At 35.1% G+C, this 23,096-nt stretch overlaps 3 protein-coding genes across 3 annotated transcripts; 2 read left to right on the top strand and 1 right to left on the bottom strand.

Annotated features, from left to right (window-relative positions):
- Positions 1 to 3,309: 3,309 nt before the first annotated feature.
- Positions 3,310 to 6,137, top strand: LOC128230596 (G protein-activated inward rectifier potassium channel 4-like). The gene is made up of 4 exons (XM_052943010.1): positions 3,310 to 3,603; positions 3,966 to 4,046; positions 4,434 to 5,651; positions 6,006 to 6,137. Coding segments are annotated over exons 1-4 (1,410 nt in total). The 5' UTR covers positions 3,310 to 3,493; the 3' UTR covers positions 6,007 to 6,137.
- Positions 6,138 to 6,233: 96 nt separating this feature from the next.
- LOC128230597 (SAGA-associated factor 29-like) lies at positions 6,234 to 16,702 on the bottom strand. The gene is made up of 9 exons (XM_052943011.1): positions 16,296 to 16,702; positions 14,877 to 14,952; positions 14,485 to 14,557; positions 14,063 to 14,127; positions 13,256 to 13,361; positions 12,516 to 12,701; positions 11,780 to 11,873; positions 10,931 to 10,999; positions 6,234 to 7,676 (listed from the first exon to the last, which is right to left on the bottom strand). Exons 1-9 carry the CDS (start codon positions 16,455 to 16,457, stop codon positions 7,560 to 7,562), a joined length of 948 nt encoding a protein of 315 aa, XP_052798971.1. The 5' UTR covers positions 16,458 to 16,702; the 3' UTR covers positions 6,234 to 7,559.
- Positions 16,703 to 16,760: 58 nt separating this feature from the next.
- LOC128230600 (ceramide synthase-like) lies at positions 16,761 to 22,481 on the top strand. Its single transcript, XM_052943013.1, has 5 exons — positions 16,761 to 16,900; positions 17,850 to 17,936; positions 19,290 to 19,497; positions 19,784 to 19,879; positions 20,529 to 22,481. Exons 1-5 carry the CDS (start codon positions 16,773 to 16,775, stop codon positions 20,811 to 20,813), a joined length of 804 nt encoding a protein of 267 aa, XP_052798973.1. The 5' UTR covers positions 16,761 to 16,772; the 3' UTR covers positions 20,814 to 22,481.
- Positions 22,482 to 23,096: the final 615 nt, after the last annotated feature.

Raw genomic sequence — 23,096 nt, 5'->3', positions numbered from 1 at the left:
ACCATAGAACATGTCGCACCCAGTAACCATAGAAACCATAGAACATGTCGCACACAAGGAGAATAGAAACCATATAAAATGTCGTAAACAACAACCATTGAAACTATAGACATACAATTTCGCATTCGGGAGCCATAAAAGAATAGAATATGTCGCAAAAAAGAACCAAAGAAGCCATATAACATGTCGCATTCATGGACCAGATGAACCATAAAATGTCAGTAACCATAGAAACCATAGAACATGTCGCACACAGGAACCATTGAAACCATAGAACATATCGCACCCAAGAATTATAGAAACCATATAACATGTCGCACACAGGAACCATTGAAACCATAGAACATGTCGCACCCAGTAACCATAGAAACCATAGAACATGTCGCACACAAGGAGAAAAGAAACCATATAAAATGTCGTAAACAACAACCATTGAAACTATAGACATAAAATTTCGCATTCGAGAGCCATAGAAAGAATAGAATATGTCGCAAACAAGAACTAAAGAAGCAATAACATGTCGCATTCATGGACCAGATGAACCATAAAATGTCATGTATAAGAACCATAGAAACCATAGAACATGTCGCACACAAGAACCATAGAAACCATAGAATGTGTCGCACACACAAACCATAGAACGTGTCGCACAGAAGAATCATTGAAGCCATATAATGTGTCGCACAAACGAACCAAAGAAACCATAGAATATGTCGCACACAAGAACCATAGAAACCATATAATGTGTCGCATACAAGAACCATAGAATATGTCGCACACAAGAACCATAGACACCATAGAATGTGTCGCACACAAGAACCAATTTAACCATAGTTCATGTCGCATTCAAGGACAACATAAACTATATATTTAGTCGCATACAAGAACCATTGAAACCATAAAATATATCGAATACATGCAAGTACTCATCTTCAACTAAAATGCGTCCAGACGCTTATAAAACCTGCCATCAATCTCAGGTACCTACATGTAGCAGCACACATCTTGTCTTCGTGTGGCAGTCTTTGTCGAAGAACATACGACAACGTGTTTGTGTTTATGAGGTTGTTTTTTCCCCCAGCGGCCTGTGTGTCGGGTAGTTCCTTACATCTAAACAGAGTCAGAAATAAAATCACAGAAATGTTCCTAGGGTCACCCTCTAATAAAATCTTCAGACATAATTGACAAGGGCGGGGTTGGTTTTTCTTCTATTTTTGTCGTTGTGTACACTTCAACAGTCTGTTTCATGATGGCAGTTGATATGTTTATGTTTGTCAATATAGTGTTGCTTTAATTTCTGTAAAAACATAAGGGGGTACCTACAACCACCCATTAGGAATGCCGGATTTCGGCCATTTCCGTGGTATTCCGGGTTCCGAGGTTTGGTGCGCCGAATTCCATTTGCCAATACAAAAACAAGCAAACATAAAAGCCAATAATAAAAAAAGATTTTCATTCACATATGAATTGACCGTCTGACGCCATTTGATAAGAATACCTGAAGATTCTCGTTTGTATCACATTCAGACCTTTGGTCGTTTTATTCGTGGAAATCGACTCTACGACTTTCAACGTCAAATCTTGGAACTGCCGCAGCTTACGTCAAACGTCAACTCTAGTGTAATCTGGTAACGTCGATTTAATATGAAAGTGAAATCAGGTATCTTGGAATAGCGAAAATAATTAATGCTGATTTGGCGTTTTGAACGTTGTATATCAGTTTGATTGAGCGTACGGGTTAACATTTAATTTGGTCAGATTTTGAAACTTTCAAATGTAACTATTAAGATTGTGAAGTGTTTTAAAAAAGGCATAGCTTAGAATAACATGTATCGAGCATATTATATTATTCATCGGATGTTTATTGATTGAATTGAGTTTAAATAACACATTTTAAGGCGTAACCTAGCATTCTTTTGATCTTGAAATCTAAATTATATCTATCGAAAATCTATCGTCATAGTTTTGAGATACAATCCCGATATGTTAACTGATAGATATATTATAACCTAATTTGTATAACATTATTTATGCAGGCTCGGAATCATTGCACTCTCTTTTTTTCTTGCAGAAACGATATAATAAGTGATAACAGTAATGTCACATGAATGTACCAGGTTCCTGCAAGTGAGTTTGGTTCATTAATAATTCGCCTCTTAGCGCGACGCCAGGGTTTTCCTTATACGTTTTGTAAAATTGTAAACTTTCAAATCTTCCCATAACCCATACCTTGATACGGCTTTGGTATAATTGGAAAATGTTGTATAACTAGAGAAAGAATATATACAAATGATATCGAAAACAATTAACAAACACTCTATTTTGGCCTTGTAAAAATGCAAAATGGGTAAATTCACGTGTGGTTTCAGTAGAAATAAAGGACTTAAATATAAACTGCAATAAACTCTCTAACAAATGTCGGTCATTTATTTTTCATACTATTCAAATGAAAGCAAAATTATGAGGGGTCACGAATCACAAAAAAAATACATTGTCAAAACATTCTTTACTGAAATGAATATTTGAATTTAGCGAAGATAGATAAAAAAATATTTCTTGTGAAATTTCAAAACATTACACCGCGTAAAGCTCACTATAATATCACAATTAAATGAAAGGCTTGTGGAAAAGACATAGTCGGAACATATTGTAGAGATATAAAATGTATGGCCAATTCGAATACTTGTGGTCAAGATGGTGTTAATTTCATTTTGTATACACATGCTTTAGAATACTTAGACTTGTTTGGAACTTATCATCACATAATTTATAGCAATTTAAGACCAAGTTTTATAGTCTTTAGACGACAGATGGTAGTGAATTGTATTTGTTATTTACATTCTGTAGCATCATTTCAAAGTTGTATAGCCCGTTCACGGAGTGAAGGTACGTGCAAGAAAAGTTAAACAATAAAATATTTTTATTCCAAGAATTGATGTATAATGACGAAAATCAAACCTTCAAATCAAATTTGGTGACAATTAAGAAGTATTGTCGAATGTCACTAAACAATGCCCCGTCTGTCATCATTGTGTGATATATCAAAAGTAATTAATGTACCAATAATGTTGAAATCGACACCTTAAGCGTTTAAACAACAATTCAATCTATGTCTTGTCAAACTTGTGTGTTTGAAGGCTTGAAACTGTTGTCGAAGGTTTCGCTGAGGCACACGTCACTCCGGGCGGTGCCACCAATGTGGCAGACCGACAACCGTGGGTCACGTGACGACTTTTCGGGCTTACATTAAGTCGAAATATTGAGATCAGTCATTGTTCAGTCGTATTTCACTTCGAAGGAGTACAGCTCCGTATATTTAAGAAGATTTATAATTGCAACACACATTAGTTATAAATTAGTTAATACTGAACACATTTATTATGTTTTAAAAAAAACAGGAAAGCAGTATTTATATCAACACTTAATTCTACAAAGTTTGAGAGAAGACACTTAATTTTTCTGTAATAGTATTTGTAATACTGGTTTTGCCGCAATGCCGAGCACGAAGGAGGTACCGGAAGTAGGCACCATTTACCTGTATGACGAGGAACATGTGCCCCGGAAGTCCAGATGGAGCAAGATTCCGCTATTCAACTTCTTCAGGTAAGAGTTTGTAAAATGTATTCCAATGCCATTCAAATTTTATGAAGGTTTCGAATCGCCTGCTATGGAGTCAGCTAATGGCCATGCATTTCATTAATTTTTACAACAAAACGGTTCTAGCGAAAGTAGGACTATTAATTTCATATTTATTTCGGAGTTTGGTTTTCATTCATACAATAGCATTTCTAAATGGTAAGAATTATTGTATTCAATTTAAACTTTTAGAAAACAAACACCTGTGTATTCTTTTACCTCATATACACGATGCATTTGTGAGTTTCCTATGTGTAGTTGAGAGGACTATATCATGAAAGACATTAACAATTCACCATGTTTAATTCTGGTATTTGCGGTTGTTGTAGGCGGAAGTTGAAGCTTGATGAGCGCGAACTGGAGGAAAAGCGCCGCGCCATCATGAAGAAAAACGGGAAATATAGAGTCAGGTAAGAAATCATGTAGTAGCTGAACAGTTTTAAAATAGATACTCATGTTTGTATACATGTATCTTTTAGGTATACCCTAAAAATGGTTAATAATATTACAGTAAAAAAATGAATTAACCGGTAATTAGTGTAAAAGTAATAAATTAGTAATAAAGCTTGTTTCTGGCAGTCTTGTATTCCAGTGGCATTAGTTGAATTAACGATGAATAGCAACGGCAGTATATATTTGTTTCCTAAATATAGAAAAACACTTTTTTTCTTTCGATGTCTTTTAAGTGAAGAAGCCATACGAGTTTTTTTCAACATTTTTTCCAAGCATACTTCGTTACTAGTCTTATAATAACGTCATCGGTGACACAAAATTGAAATAAATGATTATCCTGGCAGGTACACGGGGCTGAACGGTTACCGCCGGAAGTATCTGCACGACCTGTACATCACCATGGTGGACCTCAAATGGCGCTACGCTTTCGCCCTCTTCTTCAACCTTTACCTCATCACCTTCTTCATATTCGGTGTCTTCTGGTGGTTCATCGCCTACAACCACGGGGACTTCGACCATGTGAATGACCCCACGTGGGACCTGTGCGTCAGTTCGGTGACAAGCTTCCCGCGCTGTCTGCTCTTCTCCATCGAAACTCAGACGACGATCGGATACGGCGTCGCTTATCCGAATACAGACTGTGAAGGAACTCTGTTCATGGTTTTCCTACAGATCACTGTTGGCATTTTGTTAGACAATATTCTCCTTGGTTTCATATTTGTTAAATTCGCTCAACCTAAGAGAAGACAAAAGACAATCATATTCAGCAAGAACGCATGCGTAAACCACCACAACGGCGAGCTGTCCCTGCAGATCCGTGTGGGTGATATCAGGAAGAGTCATCTTCTCGCCGCTCAGGTGCACGGGGTGCTCGTTAGACGACACGTGACAGAGGAGGGCGTCAACTACCCGATCTACCTTAACAATATGAAATTCACGGCAGACGACATGGACGACACCATTGTGCTCATGTGGCCGATGGTTTTGACGCACAAGATTACCGAGGATTCCCCGTTCTGGGACATCAAACCAGCAGATCTGACAAATGAAAAGTATGAATTAATTGTATTCATTGAAGGGACAATTGAAACAACTGGGGAGTTCTGTCAAGTTCGAACATCGTACACACCAAAGGAATTGCTGTGGGGACACCGATTCGACAGAATCGAGGAATTCGACTCTGGAAATGCGCGGTGGGAAGTCGACTTTGCCGCCTTTAACGACGTTGTCTACACATCGAACATACGACATAGTGCAAAAGAGCTAGCAGCCTTTAAAGACAGAAAGGTTCTTGAAGACGACGAGTATGACAATGACCTTAAGGCATTTGCGCACATCCAAACCAGATCTCTGAAGACAGTTTCCTATGATGTGGGTCCCGAGCTACCAGTTCGGAACCTCACGGAATCGCGGGGCAAGTACTTCCCGGTCTCGAAGACAGACGCTGAAAGTGAGTCAGACGACACGTTGACGGATAATAAACTACGGAAAACGGACAGCGTCATGTCCTTCCAGACCGCGGACGGCGAGGAGGAAGAGGGAAATTCCAGGTTTCAAGTCTGGTGAGTTACTAAACTCCTTACTAGTAAATATATCTTCTTTGCATAATTATATTCTACGTCTTCTTAGTCTGTAATATCGCGTTCAACTTATTTCTACAAAGACGATGATCTTCATAGTTATGTACAAGTAGTTTATATAATTAATACTGGCAATGACAATACTGTACAAGCAAATAGGTTTGCATCGAGAATATTCAACCAAGTTCAGCTGTGTAATACATTGTGGTTTAAGTTCCAGGCTCCCTTTACAGCGACATGCATAGTACTGTCGGAATGTTCTTCATCTTCTTATAATATAAATCATGTAATGTAACTATCATTTTATTCATCAATATGTTATTCTTCTTATTTCAGAAGGAAGCCGTCATCGGAGTGGTTGATCCAGTCAGAGCGCCAGATGCAGTTTTAACATTGTCATCTGGCAGTTTTGTTATGTCTGGCAGTTTTGATATTATCGTCTGGTTTCACAAACATTGAACACAAAGGACCAGTAATAAATAATAAAAGAGACTTGCTAGCTATAAGTCTATGACCATTCATGTACACAATTTGTTTGGTGCTACATAAATAACAAACACGCCCAAACAACAATCTCTTTTATTATAAAACATGCACTGTTTTCGTGCTTAATCACAAAACATTCCATGTTCTTCTGTTAAAATGATATAGATATGAAAATATGTACATACTGACCCAATTGTAAATAATTATGGTGTTAGATTATCCAAATCTCGTTATTGATAGGAAAACTTCTGTCTTGCAGAATATGAACAGTGATTTGAATCACTAATAGGGACTTAAACATACAACCAAAACAATTTAACATGTACATATTTTTGTAATACAGTCATAACTAGTTTTCAAATTGGTGAGAGTTTCAGATGCTTGTACAAACTACTGTTTGATTTAGACTTTTTAAATGATTTCGGACCATTTGTGATTTTGATCTCAAATGCTTTGGGACATAAATTTACATCCATATGAATTTACAGGTTGTGGTCCATGGTGTATGTTTATGAAAAAAGACTGTTTATTATTTCTAATTGATCCATTGTTAATTGCCTGCAGATGTATTTTATTGAAATAAAGATTTGTTTGCTACATGTAAATACAAAAAAAGATACTACAATACTGTTTTTGCCATAATTTGTAAATAGACACAACAATGATGGAAATAAACCAATGGAAAAAATCTGCTCTGTTCTTGAACCTACTACAGTATTTTAAATCTTTCATTTAATAACTGGGTAATTTAAGGGGCAATTGACTCTCTATATTTATAAGTTATTTGCCAAATAAGGTGCATACTGACTGCATATTTTAACAGAACATACAACAGTATGGAGTTGAAAAATTCCTAAAGGCTTACTACGAAACTGTTTTATAGTGATACCTGTCAAATAAAATACCTTTACATATCATTTACTTCTGAACAATAATGTGCTCAATTACTAAAACAGATTTCATACCGCATTTAAGTCTGTATAAAAAACATGTGAAGTCTTGCAATATATTATCACACGATCAATGCCATGGCACAAATGGAAAAGAGCTACCATTTCTTCTTGAAGCTAACTCAGTATCATTGCATAACACTTATGGTTGCAATTAAAATCTGATTCACGTACACACTCGTTGTTTGCTGCACAAAGAGTATTGAAAACATTCCATACGACAATGCTTTTTGGGATGTAATGGAACACACACACACCTCTTATGAATTATCCCCTCTTCAAAATGAATACATATGCATTCAAGACATACCCAATGCCTGTCATGCAAACTGTAATGTTTTTGTACTGCGTAGACTACACAAGTCCTGACGTGTGTGTCCAATGTCAATTCTGCGAAACAGTGTGTTCTGTTCCATGTAGAGAACTTCAACTCCAAAGAATTCTAGGATTGTTTTCATTTCTTCTTGTCCTCCTTACATATGATGACGTATCTCTGGGCAACCATGAGGGGTGGAGAGTAACCATCTGGGTATGATGTATCCTCAAACAGCACCGAGTAGTCATCTTGTGGCTGCAAGACACACACATACAATTAAAGGAAGAACCAAAAAAGAAACATTTAAGAAGTGGGTGTTTTAATTATCATTGCCACTGCAACCTCTGTTTATGTCAATTGAAGGTGCATACAAACTATTTTAATTATAGTGATCAGACGTGCTAATCTTGTGAATTGTCATTGTAAACAACTCTGATAAGTTTGATATGAATATCACCTTATATTCATGCTACAATGCCATCACATTTATACTCCTAAGGCTTCTTCTTTCCTTGGAAAACAGACAAGCCATAGACAAGCACAACAAGCATTTGACAAATCCATTAGCTCCTATTATTGCCAGTATTTTAGGACATGCTTCATAAATGTGTATTGCCATTTGTAACATGTACCGTATAATAAGTTTCATGCCAACATCTTGAAAGAACAGATTTCTTTCGTATAAAAGCACTTGATAATAATTATTATCTGCAAACCATTTTTGTAGATATAAGTTAAAGATGAATACCTTAGAGCCAAACTATTTACACATTAAAACTATTCCTTTTCCATCATAAATACATTGAACAGAACTAACTAGAGCTATCACTGAAGGTGATTAATACCCCCGAACGCCGCCTTTCATTATGATTTATCATTGTATGAAGTTTTATGAACTTCCATCTAGTAGTTTTCAAGTTACTGTGCGGACAAAAGTTTGACAAAAAAACACAGAACAAGAGCTGTCACAGTATGTGACGAATGCCCCCGAATGTGACATTGACCTACGAACAAGGTCAGTACATGAAAAGTTGATCTTGCCTTTACGTGTCAAATACATATGGCAAGTTATTTTAAATTGCCTCTGAACATAAAAAAATACCACCCATACTTGACAACCTACACTGTTATGTCCTTATATTCAGAATTCCCTTGTGAATAAACACTTAGTGTATCTTTCACCTTAGAGGTAGGGACATGGGTCTTGCACACGACACGTCGTCTTCGTATGTGGAACACATGTAGCAAGTTATTTTAAAATCTGTCCATACAAGAGAAAGTTACAGCCCCGGACACGACAACCTATACCCTATGTCCTTGTATGAAGCACTCCATTGTGAATAAACACTAAGTGTGACCTTGACCTTTGAGGTAGGGACACGTGTCTTGCACGCGACACGTCGTCTTGGTATGTGGAACACATTTGGCAAGTTATTTTAAAATCTGTCCATACAAGGGAAAGTTACAGCCTGGACACGACAACCTATACTCTATGTCCTTATATGCAGCACTCCATTGTAAATAAACACTAAGTGTGACCTTGACCTTTGAGGTAGGGACATGGGTCTTGCACGCGACACGTTGTCTTGGTATGTGGAACACATGTGGCAAGTTATTTTAAAATCTGTCCATACAAGAGAAAGTTACAGCCCAGACACGACAACCTACACTCTATGTCCTTATATGCAGCACTCCATTGTGAATAAACACTAAGTGTGACCTTGACCTTTGAGGTAGGGACACGGGTCTTGCACGCGACACGTCGTCTTGGTATGTGGAACACATGTGGCAAGTTAATTTAAAATCTGTCCATACAAGAGAAAGTTACAGCCCGGACACGACAACCTACACTCTATGTCCTTATATGCAGCACTCCATTGTGAATAAACACTAAGTGTGACCTTGACCTTTGAGGTAGGGACACGGGTCTTGCACGCGACACGTCGTCTTGGTATGTGGAACACATGTGGCAAGTTATTTTAAAATCTGTCCATACAAGGGAAAGTTACAGCCCGGACACGACAACCTATACTCTATGTCCTTATATGCAGCACTCCATTGTGAATAAACACTAAGTGTGACCTTGACCTTTGACGTAGTGACACGGGTCTTGCACGCGACACGTCGTCTTGGTATGTGGTACACATGTGGCAAGTTATTTTAAAATCTGTCCATACAAGAGAAAGTTACAGCCCGGACACGACAACCTATACTCTATGTCATTATATGCAGCACTCCATTGTGAATAAACACTAAGTGTGACCTTTACCTTTGAGGTAGGGACACGAGTCTTGCACGCCACACGTCGTCTTGGTATGTGGAACACATGTGGCAAGTTATTTTAAAATCTGTCCATACAAGGGAAAGTTACAGAGCCGGACGGACGGACGGACGGTGCGATTTTAATATGCCCACCTTCGGGGGCATAAAAAGGCAATAACTCTGTAATTTGCTAAAATAGTGTAATGATTCATGCACACTGAACTCCTTCTCATTGTGCTGTACCATTGTATAAAGTTTTATTACATTCCATCTGGTAGTTTTCAAATATGCTCCGCACAAGAAATAAGTAACAAAGGGCAATACCTCTATAATTGGCTGAAATAGAATTGCAGTTCCTGTACACTGCACTTCCTCTCATTATGATCTATCACTGTATGAAGTTTTATTAAATTCCATCCAATAGTTTTCAAATTATGCTCCCGACAAGAAAAAGTAACAAAGGGCAGTAACTCTGTAATTGGCTGAAATAGAATTGCAATTCCTGTACACTGCACTTCCTCTCATTATGATCTATTACTGTATGAAGTTTTATTAAATTCCATCCAATAATTTTTAAGTTATGCTGCGGACAAGAAGAAGTAACAAAGGGCAGTAACTCTGTAATTGGCTGAAATAGAATTGCAGTTCCTGTACACTGCACTTCCTCTTATTATGATCTATCACTGTATGAAGTTTTATTAAATTTCATCCAATAGTTTTCAAGTTATGCTCCGGACAAGAAAAAGTGACAAAGGGCAATAACTCAGTAATAGGCAAGAATAAAGTTATGGTTATTGTACACTGCACTTCCTCTCATTATGCTCTACCATTGTATTTAGTTTAATCCAATTCCATCCAGTAGTTTTTAAGTTATGCTCCGGACAAGGTAAATTGCAATGGACTGACCGACAAACCGACCGACCACAGGGTGACTCCAATATACCCCCTTCAAACTTCGTTTGTGGGGGGTGTAAAAACTACATTAGATTCTACTTTAAATATTTTGCTTTTAAATACCTTCTTAATCTGACTAACACAAGGTGCATTCAAGATTCTCAGTTGAATCTAAAAGTTTTGACTCCCTTAGATAAATTTAGAAAATGTGTGAGACCTTCATAAATTGATTTAATAGAATGCAAATGACATTTAATCTATTGGCCCTAAATTGTGAATCTACAGATTACAAAATCTGTGTAAGGGAGAACCCTGGCATAAAAACAAAGCTTAAAGTCAATGCAAAATTGTACCTTTTTTGGTGGTTCGTGAACTAGAGCTCTGTAGAAACAAGTGGTTTGTGGGTAAAGAGCCAAAACCAACTGAAAATAAAACAGATGAAAAATGTTCAGAAGGCTGTCTTTAATACATTTAGTTTAAGCAATAGTAAACAAGAGAAGCACCTGTCACAAAATATGCCCACCTTTATTTTAGAGCACCAAGTTTGGTCATAAATGGTTGTACAATATCAAGGGTCATAAATCTAGTGAATGAGGCAACATGGATGGTTATAAACCCTGACCAAGATGTTCTGTAAATACACATTTTTTTTTAACAATTTTGGTGATGATCGGACAAAGTCTTCTAAAATTATTTTTCAGACAAGACCAATATTTGGTAATTACGGTACTGTAATTAAAAGGGTGATTACTCTCGATTGACTCAAGCAATATGGCTGGTTAACAAACTTGTCTAAAATATTGTGAATACGCATTCTGACAAAATTTGGTGATGATTGGACAAGGGCTTTATAAGTTATTGATCAAACAAGACCAATTTTAGGTCATTTCTATAATTGAAGGGCGATAACTTTTAAGTGACTTAAGTGATATGGACGGTTAACCAGTCCCAGCTTGTCCCAGTTATTATGCCCATACACATTCTGACCAAGGTTGGTGATGATTGGACAAAGGCTTATCAAGTTATTTGTCAGGCAACATACTGGACAAAGATCGCACATTTAACAGTCTGTCTGTACGCTGCAGGTAAAATATATGTCATTCTATTTACAAGCAAACTCTTGGACAATTTAAATGTACATCATCGTACATTTGTTATTTTAGTACATATCTTTTAACGTGACCACAGCATGTTATACTTACTGCATGTTTTGGGAAGAGGGCCTCTTGGTCAGTCTCTGGAGAAGCCTTCCATATCGGTAATGCTACAATCTTCCGCTTACTTAACGAATGACGCCTGCAAAACAACAACATATTGGCTATTAATAATTGGGAGAATAACAGTTCATTCAAATTGTACAAGTATGATAGTCTGAGGCCTATAATGCCTTTTGAGCCTTATAGAAATTCCAGTGTAACAGATGCAATGGGTTCATATTTGTTTGGCATTTACAGTACGAACTGCTGTATATAGGCCTTCAGATTTGCCTTTGGGCCTATGCATGTAATACTTCTACATGTAAAAAAGGCCTGTGCTTCAAAATTATTTCATAAAGATTGCATAAATCTATTTAATAATAGAAATCTGCTGTTATAGTATACAATGAACACAGAAACTATGTTATGAGCATCACTATCACACAAACATACAAATAATTGTCAGAGAACATTTCTTTAATTATTTCATGTTTTTAAATTTAGCCAGAGACTTCATTTATTGTAGTTTAAACCTTAAAGATACTTTTTTTATATTTTCAGAAGTGTCAGAATGTTATTCAGACAAACCTATTTACTCAGACATACATGTTTTTGGAACTATTAAAGATTCAATTTTTATATTTCACACCTCACATATGCTCTAGAGACACAATAGAAAACCTAGATAGAGGTGTTATATGCACATGTAGGTGTAAAGAAAATACATGAAGAGGTGACTTACTCTTTGCCTTCCTCCGCGTCAATGTCATCAACTTCATATTTGTTAGCACTTGAGTTGAAAGTTACGACTTCTGCCAGGATCCAGTTTTCTTCCCCGTCGGAGGATTTCACCCTTGCCGCCACCTTGTCTCCCGGCTTTACCACATAGTTGTTGTCTGCTGGTACTGCTCCACACAGCGGGGGAGGTCTATAGGAAAGATTTAAGTCATACACAAGTAAAGCAAAGGAAATTGATGAGCCTGATCAATCTATATGTACAGAAAATACCTCCATATCTCTATCAAACATTACTCTCTATTTTTTTGACAGCATTTGGTCACTAAAGTAATAAGTTAAAGACAAATATGACTTATTGTTAAATCATTTAGTCCCTTAACAAATGTTTATAAACTGTGTTTCAATGAAGAAAACCTCAGTGGTCTACAAATGAGCAATTCTAAATACAGTAATAAGATGTTTAATTGTAAACAGCAATGTTATCATATAGGTCATCAATTATGCAGGCATAGGTTATAATTTAAACCTGCAGGATGGAATTTATTATCCCATTATTCCATGAAAAAAAAAAGTTTAATGGGGCTATTTATTTGGAAAAAAATAAAGCTGCATACTTCATTTTGTGTAAAAAAAAGTTGCAAACTTGCAGACAACAGATTTGAAAAATTCATACTACTTATCATATAAAACCACACTATGTTAACAAGTTATTTAATCTATTAAGTTTTATTCAAATTTAACAACCTTTCCCCAGGCTTGCTGACCCACAGGGGCAGTGTGGCAGCGTTCTGCTGAAGCATGCTCATTAACACACCACGTCGCATTATTGGCTTGGGTCGGTCAGAATCTCCTGAAATGTTCCAAGATAAACAAGGCTTCCATTAAGAATTGGAAATTGGAAGTATGAACTTCTTGATTTTTTTCTCCCAGACATGGACGTTCACGTCTCAAACACTAAGAATTTCAACATTATTGTACAACCATTCTGATAAAATAAGAAACAATTTGCAATTAAAACATGCCTCCTCACTGATAGAGTTTTCAAACAATTAATTTTAATTCCAAAATGTTGGATGTTTCTGTACATCCAAGGCCTCAATTAGTTTTAGCTCATTTTTTTCCAAACATCCTTTAATGGAAGTGCTGAGTTAATGTCTTTTCAAATTCTTCACTACGAGTAATTCAATTTCTTAACTTAATTCTCACCAAATGAAAATTAATAGCATTATGAAACAATCATTTCATTCTGAAACTCCTGTATTTTCTAAATGAGATTTTTCTCCAAATACATGCAAAATGAAATTTTTAAATCAGACATTTTAATGGTGAATAGCAATATTTCAAGAAATGCTGCCATACAAAATGCACATGTTCTATTACATAGTACATAATTCTGGTTGTCAATTTTTACTGTTCAAATGACCTTCAAATCACATTGTGTCAATTTGAAAGAGATTTCAATAAGGTTAATCATAAAATGTCTCATGAGCATAAATAACATGCTTTGCATAATTTTCACTACACAGATATTAAAGGAGTTGTGTGACTTACCAAATCTTCTGTGTTCTCTTATTGATTTTATTTCAGAAATTTTATCAAGAGCCTTCCTTAGTAACCTGTAAAAATGTTCATGTTTTTTTTTATATTGTAAGCTAGAATCAGAATAACTCTTTAGTAACATGTAATGTTCTTCAAAATCTTTGTGTTTCCAATTTAATAATACGTTAAGAATGGAATTGAATTTGAATAATTAAATGTATTAAAAGTCAGCTCTTTGTCTGCATTTCATATTTCATATATATTCAACTGCTTATAGTACAAAAAATGAAAGTATAAATAGTTAACATATTAACATGCTGTTTAAGGAGTAATACAGGCTTTAAAGTTTTAAAAGATGGGTATTAGATATATTATATAGTTTGAATGACAGTTTGCAATTCAAATAGTTTACATGTAAGTAAGAAATGTCTTACTCTGCTTCCCCTTCCGCATCCTGCATTGCTGTATTGTAAAGTCCTCGCAACTTACTCTTATAGTAAGGAGTGACTGAAAAATAATGTTTTTCATGACATTTCAAATTCATGTACACTTTTTTTCAGTCTATTAAAAGTATTTCCTGTGGTTTCGAGTCAGACTACATCATTGTTATCATTAGGTTTTAAATGTATTGCAAAACTATATATGTAAACTATTACCATTGTATGAAGTTTAATTAAATTCTAACAATTAGTTTTGAAGTAATGCTCCAGAAAAGAAAAATTGTAACGGACCAAATAACTGACCAACCAACTGACTGATCTCAGAGTGACTCCAATAACCCTTTCAAACATCTTTTGTCGGGGGAATAACAAACACTATGACATACTTTTTTGTTCCTGCTGCATTCTTTCGTGTGTTTTGGCTATGTTAGAAAGGTTGTGTTCTCCCCTTGACCGTTCTTCCTGCAAATGAAATATTCCATATTTATTAATATACTAAGAAAATCATAGGTAAAAGACTTCACACACATCCACACAGAACCTGGTATTTGACATAAAATAAAATAAAAAAATATATAATTACAAATTTGAAATAATTTTAATATACAGTTTTGTACATTTCATAATTGAATTATATAGTAAATATGCATCAGACATTTATGTGCAGGTGTTATTTTTGAAAAGATAAAATCTTTTTCTTTTTTTATTTGACGATGGTACCACTGTGTGCCAGACCACTATAAGAAAAAAGAGCAGTTAAAATACAATACATCGATTTTTGCTATTGTAACAGATAAAATAAAACATACTTGTTTGCACATGTCATGGATGATTTATACCTGACATTAAGACCTTAAAAATATAGCTACTCTTTTTTATTCAAAAAATATTGTGAGCAGTTTGAAGATAGCATTTTTATACGTATGTATGTTTTCAGAAAACATTGTCCAACTTTAAAAAACTATCCCTTCAACAACACTTCAATGAAATGTTTGCTAGCGCAATTAAAACCATACAATCCTGAAAGAATTATCTTTCTTTAATAAACCACGTACAAAAATATATTTCAAAAGTCTTCCATTGCTTGTGATAAATATAAACTTGGTTCCTTTTTTGTTATGACATTAACCGTTCTTCTCAAAATTTATTAATGTGAAATATATTCATTTAATTAAAATGTGCCACTTGTTACAACTACAGGTGGAATATCTGAGTCTCGTCATGAGCACATGCAAAGAAAAGGATAATGAATCTTTTTTGACCTCAAAGACTGTTTGCTTTTAAGCCTTTATGTGGTACATACCTGTTTAGTATATCAAAATTATCAGTCTCTTATATTTTACAATTATTCAGTATTTCTGTAAGTACTGTGCAGCAGGCTTAAAAATAGTCATACAAAGCGTTGATGTATACTTTATATAATACACACTTCACTCATTATTAAGGTGTTGTACATTTCATGCTGTACTACTTTGCAGATCTATCTTCCCTTTGTTTAAAAATAAGAACTCAGTGGAATTGAAAGTAATCAATTTCATTTTTGGTTTGTTATAAATAAATGACTTTTGTCTAGATTTTTTCTGAAAAGTATTGCGGAGGCTTTTTCTGGGAGAAAAAAATCAGGGACAGTTGCTGGATGAAGTAGCGATGTATAGGCTACGGCAAAGAACGGTAAAAGACCCGGACAGGGATTTTAAGCCTCTTGATGATACAGGTTCAAAATTCAAGCATCCCAGCACACCCACTGGCTTGGGACTTGTAAGTTACTGATGATCAACATCGCTGATATTTGTACAAAGGCAAACCTGCACTTGATGAATGAGACTGAAAAGCTCTTTAAGGCTCTCTTTGATCCGGGATTCTGCTGATGTTGTGCTGGATGTGCTCACTTCAGAAGAAGCTGGACTCTGGCCCTCTGGTGGCATGTGCTTGCTCGTCGAAGCACCGGAACCTTTTGTACGCCCCATTTCAAGACTTATTTAATACTATTATTGTTTAGTCTAAAGGGGCGTTCTGTTACCAACTTATGCGTCGCGAAAATAGGTGACAGTGTAAGCCTTGGTCTGAGAATTTTGTTTAATTTTGTTGTTTTTTATTGCAATCAAATGAATCATTTGGATAACTGTATTAAATAAATATATGGGTTGAAGAATGTGCATAAAAACAAACAGAAACGAAAGAAATTGGAAATAATTGCACTATCCGGTGTGTGTGAAATAAGTTTACATTGTAAAATTTGATAAAGAAATGGAAGAGGATACCAAAGTTCGATTTCTTTTACAATGATGTGGATGCTGCTGTTGTCAGGAGGGGTGTTCTTCACGTCTGCAAATCTTTTATTGAGATTTTGTCTTGGCAGAATATTTTCAACACGACTGTCACTCGCTGACAAGTTCTTAATAACTGAAAAGTACAGTATCTACTATATATTTGTATCATAACGTCATATTAAAAATCTTTTAAAGTTTAGTTTATTGATTGATATAACCATATGGTATGATTTATAGTATTTTCTGACTGTCTCATGAAAATGAATTATATAAAATCAGATGTTTATTCATGGTTAGAAAAGTGACCCCATCTAATTGATACATTCAACATACAGCTGAGAAAACAGGGACTATGCACCAGTCAATTGTAACCACGGTCCCCCAAGGTCTGGGGAATAGCGGGAACTTTGACTTTCGGTCCAGCCAAGCCCGGGAAAAATCCCCTGCTATATTTGGTGAGAATACAAAACCACCGCATTCACCCGGCACTGCTGGGACACCTGGAAGGTAAAAACACGGCCCATTTCCCCGGCTATCCCCGGAATACATCCGGACCTGGGGGGGCCGTGGTTACAGTTTACTGGCGCATAACAGTACAGCCAAAATGAGCAGATCTTATTGCCCAAATTAGCAGACAATATATTCCATATTGAATGAACATACAACCAAATTAACATAAAATTAGCAGTATCAGATCTGCCAATATAACCGCCCAAAAAGGCAATTTTGTAATATTAGCCATATTGACTTATGATCTTAGCATAGCACAGAAAACCCGGACGTTCAAGTAATTCTTTTTGTAATTTTAGTCTGACTTTGGTGTAAAAGGTTTGTATACGCATTCTGGGAGTTGTTTGTACTGGTCCCAGGTGCATTCTAGAAAAACAGCAAACAAAGCTGGGCATTTAAAATTATCTTGATATTGTTATACTTTTATGTATTATACATGTGTTTTATATATGTAATCTTAAGTAAATTAAATGATCATATATATTGTATTTAGGCTTGTTAAATAAAATCTTTATTTCGATGACTGTATCATTCATATACATTTGTATATACATGTACATGTATGTATTTATACTTCAGATGCGTCGGCTCCCTGCAGGCGGTGATGGCAACATGTGCTGGTGGAATAATAGTGCAGCAGTGTCATAATAACATCATGACAGACACGTTAGTGTCCTCTTTAATTTAGTGATATACCAACATTTAAAGCTATAGCATTAGCTTGATAAAAAAAATCAGTAAAATTGGCTCACTCTATATAAAATATTTGAAAGGTAACTGTCAGAGAAATATTACTTACGAATTTATACCTGATAGCACCAACTTCAGGCCTGCATCCAGAAGGTCAGGTGCGAGGGGCCTGTGGGGAGGGTGTGTCCCCCTCTTTTCAAGAGAAATTTCGACTAACACGCTTGAAATGGTGAGCTTGGGTAGATTTTACTGGTCTTGCTAAAACCTACCAAGAAGTTTTAAGAGTAGCTTTTAAGCATTTACATATTACGAATAAAGATAAAGAAGTTGAAAAATGCTAAGAAAAAGAAGCACTTTTTAGCAAGGTTTTAAAATGGGCATATGATGATACAGAAGATGAACATGGGCCCTAAGGGTCCTTCCCCAAAAAGGATAGTTCAATAACTGTTTCATGGCTTAACAGTATAATATCCGCAAATTCATGCAGTACTTTCTACTTATCTTCTTGTTTGAATTTTAGATTATCATTTATTTCATGACATAATAACATTTCATAGTGCATAGTGCTTTTAACTATCTCTAAGTAGTTCTTAGTATATGTAGTTCTTAGTAACTAGTTTATCTTATATCTTCATATGAACAAAAAAAAATTTCATCACCAATTTACTATGACTACCTTGCTGGTTTCACCTTTAACATTTCTGCTCAGGTCTACTTTTCAGAGTTATTTTTTCATCTTTGCACCATTAAATAAAAATTGCAAATCCGATTGTTTTGGCTACCGAAAAGTAATCGTACCTTCTTCTTAAGTTCTGCTGTCTTTCCTGCCCTTCATTGTTGTTTTGTTACCTTCCATCATTGGTCATCATAAATTAGATTTGCAATGTGAGGAGTTTATATGTGCACCTTCAGCGTTGTGTGATTATGCTTATGGTTGGTATTATGTGGCCACATAGTCAATGAGGTACAGTCTGTCAGAATTTCTAGTGTGTCTGTTCAAATTAGAAGTTGGATTCCCATGAAAGATTTGTGGCCACTTTTGGTGTGTCCTAGAATACCTAATAGTTTTCTGATGTCTCATTATCTAAGTTACTTCCTGGCTATTATTGTATCACCTGAAAGGCGATAGACAAGTATTAGACAAGTATTGTGTTTTTGCATCTGTGGCATCAGCGCCATCAGCATAACTTCAGTATCTATTATCCCCTTTTGTTTAAATAGTGTTTGTAGGCCTAATGTCTTTTTCAAGTTTGATCCAAACAGGAGACACATCCAAATCTGCAGAAATCTAGTATGTCAATGTAAGTGCAACTTGTATCTATGTTTCAGGTTCTGGCTTACGAAGGCATATGCTTGGTTTGGACTGCCATACTTCATCTACGACACATGGGCAATCTACAACACTCACTACTACCTGAATGAGCCATACATGAGCTCGGCAGCTTGGAAATCAAAGACAGTACACTTCTTCAAAGGCAATACAGCAATGATCTTCCACCACGTTATGCTGCCATTAATTTTCTTTCCCACCATTTTGGTAAGTACTTTGATTTTTTTTTATCGTAAAATTATCATTTCATTGTTACATTTGCTTTGATTCAGACTTAATAAAAATAGTTCATTGAAAGAAATCCATATACAACCCATAACAAGATGGTCTAGTACAGATGCCTTAAAAGTAGAGCAAGTTATTCAAGACCCAAAGTTTTAAGTGCCTTCGAGTCTAATGGTCTCACATGTCTTGACAAATATCATCTTTATATAAACCATAAAGATTTAAACAAGTCTGATGTCATTTTCTCATGATCGGATTTTTCTTTCAGTTTCTGCGTGAAGACAAAGGGGATTACTTTGTTGGTCTCTTCTATATGGTTGAGGCAGCCATTCCATTCATTTCCCTGAGGTTTATTCTTGCTCAGGTAGCTAGATAGACTTTCATGACAGTAAAGTCGATTATTAAGCTGGCTTGGGCCATCGTATTTTTATTGTCTCTGTCTTATTTTCTCTCTACTATTACATTGTGTTGTATGCAACTTGAACAAACTTAAGCCGACTGTCACAGATTTCATGTTGGCAACAATTTTTGGATATATATATATAAGACATTTCTTACAACATCTTAAGCAAGTTTCATTCATTTTGTTTTTACTGAATCACTATTTTCTTTTTAATATTAATCAATCTATACATAAAAAAAAAATTATGATCCTTTTTTATTAGCCTATTAATTTTTGTTCTTTGAAGAAAAAAATGTTGTGTTATTGTTATAGCCTTGGTGACGTTGATGGCATTGTTGTCATGCCAAAAGTTGACCACAATTTAAAAAAACAACATGTTCAAGATATTCACATAAAACGTACATATGTTACTAATGTCTAACAAGGCCCATAACTCTGGATTTAATAATGGTCAAGTTATGCCCCTTGTTTGAATTTAAAACAATAACAGAGGAACATTGGCACTGGCTCTGCTGCTCTCTTACTTTGTTTCATAATGTCTTTATTCTTATAGAGTAGAGGAAACTATTGTTTATTAAAGTTGATAATTCATGTTGCTTTCCTATTTCAGCTGCAGTTCAAGGACAGTGCAGTGTACATTATCTCGGGACTGTTGATGATACTTGTGTTTTTCCTGGCCCGAGTTTGCGTGTTCCCCTTCCTCTACTGGAAGTACAGTGTTTTCTCAGGGATTCCATTTCTACAAGTGCCCTTTACTTTACCTATCAAATGCAATATAGGCTGTCTGATATTGTTAGTGTTACAGGTTTATTTTCTATTTCTAATGATCAGGGGTGCCTTCAAGGTATTTTACAAAATGTATCAAAATAAAATAAAAAAACTGAAAAAATTATAGACAAAATCTGCATGGGAACATATTAGTTCCAGACAATCTATTGCACATTCAATGTAAATGCAACGCAATTATTTTAAATCATCAACATTTCTTTAAGTATTCATCACCTACTGCAATATGAATATGCCTGAGTTTATTTTTACAATGTCATATGATTTATATACTTGAAAGAGGACGATACTCAGGCTGTGATATTTTGACTATTTTACATATTATCCATTTTATATTAATTTTTGCAATATTACTAGACTCTTGATATACATGTAGTTAACCTCATTATGAACTCCACACAATCAAGAGATTTGTTATTGTTTTGCAACAATCAAATGATTATAGGATGTCATCCCTTTATGTTGTTTATGAAGACTTTATCAGCAGCGTTGAGCATGAGAGAATGTGAGGAAAATATGTTTCATATCAAACATGTGGAACCTACTTTTACATTCCAAACTTCATAAATAATTGTTTATCTGGTAATCACGGCTTAACAAAATTGGTTGGTGTTTTTTGAATGAACATGTCATCATTTATTGTTTTTGGATAAAATAGCTTAATTCAATTGCTGAGGTAAAAATGAAAATAATAAAACATGATAGCACTGACACAGTGTAAATAACTATATATTGTAGAGATTATTATATATAAACAGAGAAAAAAATCTGTATATCCGTATACGGGGTAGATTGTTTTTTGTTTCTTTCCTTTAAATAATTGAATATTGATTATGAAGATGCTTAAAAATGTCTGTTAGTACTTCAATGCATGACCCCATAATGAATTGGTACAACTGCATTGTCTCTCAGATGAACAAAATTTCAATTCTCCCTAATTTCAAAATTGTTTCAAATTTTATAATACGAAATATGATTAGGGTTTATTAAAAAAAGTTGCCAATCCTATTTCTGGTGTTTAAGCTTTTGCGTGTATTCTCCATGTATGTAGGAGAAGTGTTTCCCTGCCATTCCATGCTATTTATTTCATGTTACTTATTTATACATTGCTGTTTCTTGAACTCCATTTATTGTGTGTTTGAATATATGTATTTTATGCACATTTAACCAGATTAATACAGTTTTTGCACTTTTCTACCTTGTCTGTGATAAATAAATGGAACTATGTCAAGCTATCGCCTTGTTCTTTTATCTTGATCAGTATGGGCCGGATGTCCTTTGGTCACTATTGTGTGTTTCACATGCTGTAAAACCAATCCTTTTGTTTATAAACTTAAGATTATAATTGTTAGGTCTGAAATGTGTTAAACATAGCCCTGCTTCCTACGAAACTAATAGTGTAAAATACTTAAATGTTTAATTTGAAAGTGTTTTTCGTATTGTACATAACCATTGCCCACCCTGCATTTTGAAACATCAAAATGATTGAAAACAACTGACCAAGTGCATCAAAACTTTCAGGATATCTTTGTTAGGACAATAAGTTTTTGTTTTTTTCAATAAAAATAAATTACTTTGCAAGATTCTTGAGTTTTGATTTAACATCAAAATCATTTTTCAATTAAAACTTATTTCCTGAAGTTCCAGGTGCAAGAATTATGCAAAAAAATAATAAAAATAATGCTCCAAATTAAAAAAAAATGAATAATAAAAAAACAATCGGAAATAACCATGATTCTACATTGTGTGAAATGGTCAATTATGTTCGTACTTGCCAACACAATTTCTCTTTATTCATGTTTATTATCTAACTGTAATTAAACAATATAGATCTATACACAGTTTACTGGCATTTCTTGTTGAAACTCTCGATGATCTACTCACTAAACGAACTGCAATGATCAATACAAATGCACACACTCCACCAAGTTTGACTCATTTAGCATACATAGTAAATGGCAAATATATTAAATTTGCAAAAGCGGTTGTGCCTCAAGAATTGTGTATGCCAGTAATGGGCAACTTGTTAATTTAATAGAGCTTTGTTGAGCAAGTTGAAAACTGGCCATGCCAAGAGGTGCATGGCTGCATTATTAAAATAGAATTTCCAAAGCAATATATTTGATGTGTAAACTGAACTAAGAAAAATCAACTGTAAATTTACACCTAATAAAGGAAAAAAACAACATCATGACCATGCCCACGTTTTAGCAGTGATCATTTGTGAACACAATAAAATTTAGAATTAACCTTAACAAGGACTTATTTCTTAGGAGGATTCCTTCACTGCCGTGCATTGTGGGGCTTACATCATGGGTGGGGCTTACATTGTGGGGCCATTCTAGCATCGAGCGCACCTCAAAAATCGTACGGTCGGGATTTTTAGTTAAAT

The sequence above is a fragment of the Mya arenaria genome, chromosome 4 (genome assembly GCF_026914265.1).
Source record: "Mya arenaria isolate MELC-2E11 chromosome 4, ASM2691426v1".
In the NCBI taxonomy this organism is placed as follows: domain Eukaryota; kingdom Metazoa; phylum Mollusca; class Bivalvia; order Myida; family Myidae; genus Mya; species Mya arenaria.
Note: the sequence above shows the minus strand (reverse complement) of the source record. Positions and strands in the feature narration are given on the sequence as shown.

Coding starts and splice junctions, on each gene's coding strand:
- LOC128230596 (XM_052943010.1), top strand. CDS start 3,494: ATGCCGAGCACGAAGGAGGTACCGGAAGTAGGCACCATTTACCTGTAT. Junction 3,604..3,965: donor CCGCTATTCAACTTCTTCAG/GTAAGAGTTTGT, acceptor CGGTTGTTGTAG/GCGGAAGTTGAAGCTTGATG. Junction 4,047..4,433: donor AACGGGAAATATAGAGTCAG/GTAAGAAATCAT, acceptor TTATCCTGGCAG/GTACACGGGGCTGAACGGTT.
- LOC128230597 (XM_052943011.1), bottom strand. CDS start 16,457: ATGGGGCGTACAAAAGGTTCCGGTGCTTCGACGAGCAAGCACATGCCA. Junction 13,362..14,062: donor AAGAGAACACAGAAGATTTG/GTAAGTCACACA, acceptor GGAACATTTCAG/GAGATTCTGACCGACCCAAG. Junction 11,000..11,779: donor CCCTCTTCCCAAAACATGCA/GTAAGTATAACA, acceptor TTTTATTTTCAG/TTGGTTTTGGCTCTTTACCC.
- LOC128230600 (XM_052943013.1), top strand. CDS start 16,773: ATGATGTGGATGCTGCTGTTGTCAGGAGGGGTGTTCTTCACGTCTGCA. Junction 17,937..19,289: donor AATAACATCATGACAGACAC/GTTAGTGTCCTC, acceptor TCTATGTTTCAG/GTTCTGGCTTACGAAGGCAT. Junction 19,498..19,783: donor TTTTCTTTCCCACCATTTTG/GTAAGTACTTTG, acceptor TTTTTCTTTCAG/TTTCTGCGTGAAGACAAAGG.